The 8,913-nt window shown below is 50.2% G+C and overlaps 1 protein-coding gene across 1 annotated transcript in view; it reads left to right on the forward strand.

Annotated features, from left to right (window-relative positions):
- The window catches only part of loxl4 (lysyl oxidase-like 4), a 94,133-nt gene extending 87,703 nt beyond the window's left edge, over positions 1-6,430 (forward strand). The window contains 3 exon segments of the mRNA XM_052027294.1: positions 2,049-2,185; positions 3,354-3,465; positions 5,581-6,430. Of these exon segments, the coding sequence (XP_051883254.1) occupies positions 2,049-2,185; positions 3,354-3,465; positions 5,581-5,651 (320 nt within the window). The 3' untranslated portion in view covers positions 5,652-6,430.
- The last annotated feature ends 2,483 nt before the right edge of the window (positions 6,431-8,913 follow it).

Consider the following 8,913-nt stretch of genomic DNA (forward strand, 5'->3'; position numbering starts at 1 on the left):
TGCTGCTTTCTGTGACATGGATACCCTGTAGAATAGTCACAGGACTCCCTGATAAGGGCAACATATACTGCCCATCCCTAATTGCCCTTGAACTGAGGGGCTTGCTGGGGCATTTCAGAGGGCAGTTCAAAGTCAACCCCATTGGATGGTCTGGGGTCACAAACTGGCCAGGCTGGGTAAGGACAACAGATTTCCTTCCCTGGAGAACATCAGTAACCAGATGTGTTGTTCCAACACTCCTACACGGTCCTTACTGAGGCCAGTTTTTTTTTAATTCCAGATTTTTTAATTTAGTAAATTTTAATTCTCCAGTTACCATGGTGGGATTCGAACCTTTGTCTCCTGGTCATTCGTCCAGCCCCTAGACCACAATGGTGGCCCAGCAGTTGGCCTTCAGCTCCAGGTTCAGTCCTAGCCTCTGGTGCATCCCAAAGACGTGTGGGTTGGTAGGTTAAACGGCGACTGTAAGTGTCCCCTCCTGGAGAGGGGTGGGGGGAGAGTCTGGGGTGTAAGAGAGAGGATCGGTTGGAGGGGTACAAAGAAATAAGGACTGCAACTGATGGGATTGTTCTGCTGGGAGCTGGCATGGAGTCAGTGGGCCAAATGGCCGCTTTCATTGTAATAAGTAAGTAAGGCAGCAAGTTAACCCAAGCCTAGTGTCTGCTGTTCACTGGTTCACCTCTCAAACAAACCAGGGCTTCCTGAACTAGGCACAGGAGGGTGGAGACTCCTCTGACTCAGACTGAGGAATCCAAGTCACACATGGACACCCCCTTCATATCATTACGTCCTTGGAAAAGAATAATATTGGAAAAATTGGAGTGGCTGTGACCATGACAACGGTGTCTTGGGGGGGATTGTGGTTTAAAGCAAATTGTAAGCCCAGGTGTGCTTTAGGAGGAGGGGGTTGGTTGGGAAATGGGAGCCACCGCACAGAGACCAATCACGGTGGAGGGTCAAAGAGGCTCCTGGAAAATTGTCTCACGGTGTGGAGGCTGCTTCCTGCTCAGACGGAGGAAACTAGGAGATAAATTTACCCACATCTCAGACTGTTCCCATAAACAGCAGAGTTTTCTGACAGTTCATGGAATCCTCTTCCTGTCTCCCTGGACCTTTTAGCTTAAATGCTTTCAGCTCCTGTTTTATCTTTCAGCACGGAGTGGTCAACACTGACAGTGCAGTAATAAATCTTCTTAAGTAGCAGAAATGCTGCTTCTAAACTGATTCTGCATATTGAGCAAGGAAAGGCTTGGACATACCACACCCCACTCCCACCCTCAACACACTCTACAAACAACTGAAGTATTTTTCTATTGGAAAGAGCAACAGTCCATTTGTACACAGAAAGAATAGAAGTTTAAGATCATGAGAGGCAGAGATAGGGTAGACAGTCAGGATCTCTTTCCCAGGGTAGAAATGTCAAGTACTAGAGGACACACATTTAAGGTGAGAGGGGGAAAGTTTAAAGGAGATGTGTGGGGCAGGTTCTTTTACACAGAGAGTGGTGGCAGCCAGGGGTGGTGGCGGAGGCAGATATGACAGTGGTGCTTCAGGGGCTTTTAGACAGGCATGTGAACATGCAGGGAATGGAGGGATGTGGATCACGTGCAGGCAGAAGGGATTTAGTTTAGTTCGGCATTGTGTTCAGCACAGACATGGTGGGCCGAAGGGCCTCTTCCTGTGCTGTACTGTTCCGTGTTCTATGTTCTAAAGTTCCCACAAACAGCAGGATGATCTGTGCCAGGAACTCTACATTAAGTTGGGGGTTAATGGTTCGGTATTGGCCTGAACTGCCCCTGTTGAAATAGTGCCTGCAAGGGTTAACAGTGGAGCCTTCCCTCAGGATGGTCTCATCTGTGGAGGGGCATTGAACCTTTTGACTTCATACCCCTCCGTTCCCTGCGCGTTCATGTGCCTGGGTGGGTGGATCATTGTGTGGTCTCAGTTACTCCAAGACAGGGAATGTATTCCCACTGAAACACTCAACGTCAGCAGGTGAACCTGTGAAACGTCTCACTGTGTCTCTCTCCCTCTTCAACCCCCCCCAGGTATTTACAAAGAGTATGCGTGTGCCAACTTTGGAGAGCAAGGCATCAGCGTGGGTTGCTGGGACCTCTACCGTCACGATATCGACTGCCAGTGGATAGATATCACAGATGTTAAACCCGGAAACTACGTCTTTCAGGTGGGGAAACCCTGCCAATCTCTCACTTTCCAACAGCTGGTGGACATGCTACTTGTGGTGGACATGTCTTTTGTATGAGACCGTTCCACAACCCAGCTCATTAAGATCAAGGTTGGTCGCCTCCCTAAACTCCCCAGTCAACTCTCCTTCTCATGTCCCGTGGTCATTGTAATATCCAGAAATCCATCAACATCCATTGCCTCCCCTCTGATAGAAAATCTCAAAGAGTTACAACCCTCCAGTGAAGACATTTCTTCCCACCTCAGCCCGAAATGGTCACCCCTTTAATCCTCTCAATACCTCCGCAGTCCGTCACTTCAAGAATATAAAATGTCCCAGTAGGTGGAGACAGGTAAGTGCAGGCTTTAAGTTGCTTGGAAATGCATGTTTATTCATTTATTCACTTCTTGGGAGGTGTGTGATGCTGGAAAGACCAGCATTTATTGCCTGTCCCTAATTGCCCCTGAGAAGGTGGGGGTGAGCTGTCTTCCTGAACTACTGCAGTCCTAATGGTGAAGGTGCTCCCACAGTGCTGTCGGGGAGGGAGTCCCAAGATTTAGACCCATGACAATGAAGTAACGGTGATTTACTTCCAAGTCAGGGAAGTGTGGGACTTGGAGGGGAACCTGCAGGTGGTGGTGGTCCCCTGCCCCTACTGCCCCTAGTCCTCCTTTGGTGGTGGGGGAACAGGTTTGGGAGGTGCTGTGGGAGTAGTCTGGGCGAGTGAGTGCATTTTATTCTGTAGATGGTGTACACTGCAGCCACTGTGTGCTGGAGGGAGGGAATACTTAGGATGGTGGATGGGGTGCCAATCGAGTGGGCTACATTATCCTGGATGGTGTTGAGTTTCTTGAGAGTTGTTGGGGCTGCACTCACCAGGCAAGGGGAGAGTGTTGTGTCACCCTCCTGACTTGTGCCTCGTAGATGTTGGGAAGATGCTGCAGAGTCAGGAGCTGAGTCACTCACCACAGGATATCCAGCCTTTCACCTGCTCTAGTAGCTGTGGTCTATTTGAGCTCCTGGTCATTGGTGACCCCCATGATCCCGTTGGTTGATAGCAATGACTTTAAGGGTGGGTGGTTAGATTCTCTCTTGTTGGAGACGGCCACTGTTGGCACTTTCCACGGACTCTCTTTACACCTGGATTTTTGCCTCTCTCTCCCCTCAGGTCCACATCAACCCCAACTACGAAGTGGCAGAGTCAGACTTCTCCAACAATCTGATGAAGTGCCGGTGTAGGTACGATGGCTTCCGTATCTGGATGTACGGATGTCACACAGGTACGGATCTCCACCACAGACCAGGTCTCACATAACCGCTGCGCTCACTGAGTGTGACCACATTGGAATCTTTTCACTCCAGACTAGAACAGGGTCAGCAGGAAAACAAGACATTACATCAAACCTGGGGCTTCCTCATAAAAAACAATAATTTCACTACATCAGAGGAAGGGGAAATACATGGAGCACACAACACAGAAACAGACTATGCTGCTCTGTATACTTTTTAATTCCTCTTCTCTCATATACTTGTCTAGTTTCCTTCTGAAAGCACATTAGTGACTTGTCCCGACCACTTCCTGTGATACTGAGTTCCGCGTTCTCTGAGTGAAGACACCTCTTCTTCCTGCCATCACGTATTTACAGCCCCAGGTTTTGGGGTCTCATTTCCGGGTGGAGCAGAGGTACAGCAGGTAACAGCGCCAGTGACCCCCGGCTGCATGCTGACCTCCAGTGCTGTCTGTTTAGAGTTTGCTGCGTTTCCCTCCACTGGGTCTCCAGTTTCCTCCCACATCCCAAAGGCATGTTGATTCTGATGTTAGTTGGTTATTTACGTTACTCCCAGTCCATGTGGGTGGTGGGAAAATCAGGGGGTAGTTTAATGGGCTTCTGAGAGCTGGCATGGGCTCAATGGGCTAAATGGCCTCCTATATCATGAGGAAATTATAAATATATCTCCACCAAGTGGAAACTTTCACCATGTCCAACACATCCACCTTTCTAAAGAGCCGGATCAGGTTTCCTTTAATGCTTCCAATGACTAAAGAGGTAAGATCCAGTCTGTTCAAACTTCCCCGAGATCTCTACTCTACGAGCTCAGTTATGGTAACACCCTTCAAAATCTCTCACACACGTCTCCAGAACCATGCTCAACACTGAGTCTGTGCTCACCAGGATCCCATTCCGGTTTAACAAACCTTCACTCGAACCCCAAAGATCGAGCCCAGTCCGTGACCTGTGATGCTGCTTTCAGTAGTTTTATACCTGAACACTGATCCACATCGCTGGCTCTGAAGTCGGGTATAAGACAGCTCAGGTAAGGAGGGCAAATTCCCTTCCTTGAAGAACATCGGATGGGTTTCCAACAAATAAAATCAGTGGTTTCAGGGTCACCAGGTATTAATACTCAGTCTCTTAAAAAATTCAGATTAGTTTAATCACCTAAATTTAAGTTTCTGTGGGTCATGGTGGGATTTGAACTCATGTCTCTTGATCAATTGGCCACAGCTTTGGCTGCTGCTCCAGTAACGTAACCAGAGTGTAATGTCTCATGCACAATCCAGCTGATTCTCTAGTGCAGAACGTCCTTAGGAAGGGGGAGCTCCCTCAGGTCACCAAACCCTTAGCTCACTGACGCAGAGTCAGGTGGGGCACCTGGTGACTTACGGCCAGGTTAACTGGACAACGACTCTTCTGCCTCCTTACTGCACAGAGGTCTAATGAAGAAGTGTTGTGGTGTGTTTTGAAATATTTTGCCAGAGATCGAACATTCATGATCATGAGAACAGGAACGATTTGTAGGTTAATTGGTTGCCGTAAATTGCCCTAATGTAGAGGTGTGTGGTAGAATCTGGAGGGGTGGTTGATGATAAAATGGGATTAGTGTAGGATTGGTTTAATTGGGTGGTTAATGGTAGGCATGGGTTTAATGGGCCGAAGGGCCTGTTTCTGTGCTGTATTTCTCTCCAGAGGCATAGATTGAGTGGACAGTCAGAGACTTTTTCCCAGGATGACAATGGCTAACACGAGGGGACATAATTTTAAGGTGATTGGAGGAAGGTATAAGGGGGATGTCAGGGGTAAGTTTTTTACACAGAGAGTGGTGGGTGCGTGGAACGCACTGCCGGCAGAGGTTGTGGGGGCAGATACATTAGGGACATTTAAGATACTCTTAGATAGACACATGAATGAGAGAGAGTGGGGAGCTATGTGGGAGGGGTTAGATAGATCTTAGAGCAGGATAAAACGTCGGCACAACATTGTGGGCCGTAGGGCCTGTGCTGTGCTGTAGTGTTCTATGTTGTATGTTCTATGATTCTATGATTCAGACTTTCAGCCCCCTTTTTGTGAGGGAGTGCTTCGCGACATCATTCAAATGCTCCTGTTTTACCTCAGGTGACGCCTTCAGTGCTGCTATCGAGGACCAATTCGAACACCAGGCTGCCTTGTCCAACAACGTATCCTAACTGGAGGGACATCACTTGTGATACCGCACAATACCTCTGACCTCCCACCCCGGACCCCTGCCTCGTCCCACCACCTTTCACCTGCCCTCCTGTGGAAGATGACGAGGGTGGGGGGGCTGTCGGCGGTGGGAGTACGATCCATTTGTGCATTCGGAACTTGTGGTCACATAGAGCTGATAGAATTCTTTGTGGAGTGGGGTGAGGCGGGGTGAAACTCAAACTTTTACCACTGGGTCTGAAATGTGTGAAAGACAATTCCTCAATGGTTCAAGCCCCTTCCCCTCCCCCAAATTATCCCTCGTCTGAATCAGACCCCAATAGTATCCTGCAGTCAACTGGAATGCTGCAACACTCCCACCGCCCACACCCAGTGCCCACAATACTCTCTTCATTGGTGCTACCTGAGTGTTTTCAGCAATTTCTAGCTTTATTATGTAGGTAAGCTGCAGTGGTTTGTACAGAATACCACACTCCAGGAGGGTTGGAGTTTAGAAATCGGGAACTATTGCTACAACTGTGCAGGGTACGGGTGCGTCTATCACACCCTCCCCCACACCCAGTGCCCACCCTCCCCCACACCCAGTGCCCACCCTCCCCCACACCCAGTGCCCACCCTCCTCCACACCCAGTGCCCACCCTCCCCACACCCAGTGCCCACCACACCCTCCCCCACACCCAGTGCCCACCCTCCCCCACACCCAGTGCCCACCCTCCTCCACACCCAGTGCCCACCCTCCCCACACCCAGTGCCCACCACACCCTCCCCCACACCCAGTGCCCTCCCCCTCCCCCACACCCAGTGCCCACCACACCCTCCCCCACACCCAGTGCCCTCCCCCTCCCCCACACCCAGTGCCCACCCTCCCCCACACCCAGTGCCCTCCCCCTCCCCCACACCCAGTGCCCACCCTCCCCCACACCCAGTGCCCTCACCCTCCCCCACACCCAGTGCCCACCCTCCCCCACACCCAGTGCCCACCATACACCCAGTGCCCACCATCCCCCACACCCAGTGCCCACCCTCCCCCACACCCAGTGCCCACCATCACACCCAGTGCCCACCATCCCCCACACCCAGTGCCCACCCTCCCCCACTCCCAGTGCCCACCCTCCCCCACACCCAGTGCCCACCCTCCCCCACACCCAGTGCCCACCACACCCTCCCCCACACCCAGTGCCCTCCCCCTCCCCCACACCCAGTGCCCACCCTCCCCCACACCCAGTGCCCACCCTCCCCCACACCCAGTGCCCTCCCCCTCCCCCACACCCAGTGCCCACACCCTCCCACACCCAGTGCCCACCACACCCTCCCACACCCAGTGCCCACCATCCCCCACACCCAGTGCCCACACCCTCCCACACCCAGTGCCCACCACACCCTCCCACACCCAGTGCCCACCCTCCCCCACACCCAGTGCCCACACCTTCCCCACACCCAGTGCCCACAACACCCTCTCTCACAGACCCAGTGCCTACAATACCCCTCACTGGAAGTAACTGCCCATATGTTGCCCACCCCAGGGTTAATTTAACCCCTCCAACCCACTCTGTGTTTGTGGTATTTTTTTCTTATTTTAAAAAAAATTGTCCAAAGTGGCTGTAATAACCTCATTACCTGCACATTGAATTATTTGAGGATATTTTTTAAAAAGATCTATAAATATATATGTATATAAATATAAAATATTAAACAAGAGGGAATGTGTGTGGTGTTCCAATATAATCCTTGTCCGAACAGGTCTTCATTACTGCCTTAGCTTCAGTGCCTGGTGAATTCTCTGTTGAATGGGACCTTTTAAAAGTTGCCTGGCTGACTTGAACAGAAGATGTGAAGTTAATGAGCATACAGTGGCCACGGCTTGTTCTGCTGACGAGTGCGTGAACACAAGAAGAATAAATATCAAAACTAATCCGCAGATGCTAGAAATCTGGAATAAATACAGACCATGCAGCAAACACTCCGCAGGTCAGGCAGCATCTGTGGAGAGGTAATTTTCTAAGGGAAAGTGAACCAAAAACTAGGGGGCGTAGGTTTGTGAGAAGGGAAAGGTTTAAAAGGGACCTGAGGGGCATTGGTATTGGTGTATTATTGTCACTTGTACAGTGAAAAACTTGTCTTGCATACCGATCGTACAGGTCAATTCATTACACAGTGCAGTTACATTGAGTTGGTACAGAGTGCATTGAGGTAGTACAGGTAAAAACAATAACAGTACAGAGTAGAGTGTCACAGCTACAGAGAAAGTGCAGTGCAGGTAGACAATAAGGTGCAAGGTCACAAGGTAGATCGTGAGGTCAGAGTCCATCTCATTGTATAAGGGAACCGTTCAATAGTCTTATCACAGTGGGGTAGAAGCTGTCCCTGAGTCTGGTGGTACGTGCCCTCAGGCTCCTGTATCTTCTGATGGAAGAGGAGAGAAGAGAGATTGACCCAGGTGGGTGGGGTCTTTGATTATGCATCTTCTTAATGTAGAGGGTGGTGCATACATGTAACAAGCTGCCAGAGGAAGTGGTTGAGGCAGGTATATTAACAACATTTAGTAGACATTTGGACAGATACATGGATAGGAAAAGTTTAGGGGGATATGGGCCAAACACAGGCAAAAGGGACTAGCTTAGGTGGGCATCTTGGTCGGCATGGACGAGTTAGGCCGAAGGGCCTGTTTCTGTGCTGTATGACTCTGAGACTGTAAAGAAACAGTCAACATTTCACGACCTCACTCCATTGGTGCTACCTGAGTGTTTTCAGCAATTTCTAGCTTTATTACGTAGGTAAGCTGCAGTGGTTTGTACAGAATACCACACTACAGGATGGTTGGAGTTTAGAAATTCGGAAGTATTGCTACAACTGTGCAGGGTACAGGTGAGGCAGGGGTTCGTGGTAGGGAGGTAGCTAACCACACAGAAGTTAGCATTCAGATGCAGCCAGTAGTTCATCAGGCAAATGGAATGTTGATCTTTGCTGCAAGAGGGGTGGTGTTCACAAGAAGAAAAGACTTGCTTCAGTTGTACTGGTAGCTGGTGAGACCAGACCTGGAGGAATGCATAAAATGTTGGTGTCCTTATCTCAGGAGGGATATGCTTGTATTGGGGAAGTTTCACTGGGTTGATTCCTGAGATGCAGGGGTTGATGTATGAAGGGAGGCATTGAAGGTAGAACAGAGAACAGTACAGCGCAGGAACAGGCCCTTCGGCCCGCAGTGTCTGCTCTGATCCAAACTAATCCCCTCTGCCTGCACATGGTCTACTCTCTCCACTCACT

This window comes from Pristis pectinata, chromosome 12, assembly GCF_009764475.1.
Source record: "Pristis pectinata isolate sPriPec2 chromosome 12, sPriPec2.1.pri, whole genome shotgun sequence".
Lineage (NCBI taxonomy): Eukaryota > Metazoa > Chordata > Chondrichthyes > Rhinopristiformes > Pristidae > Pristis > Pristis pectinata.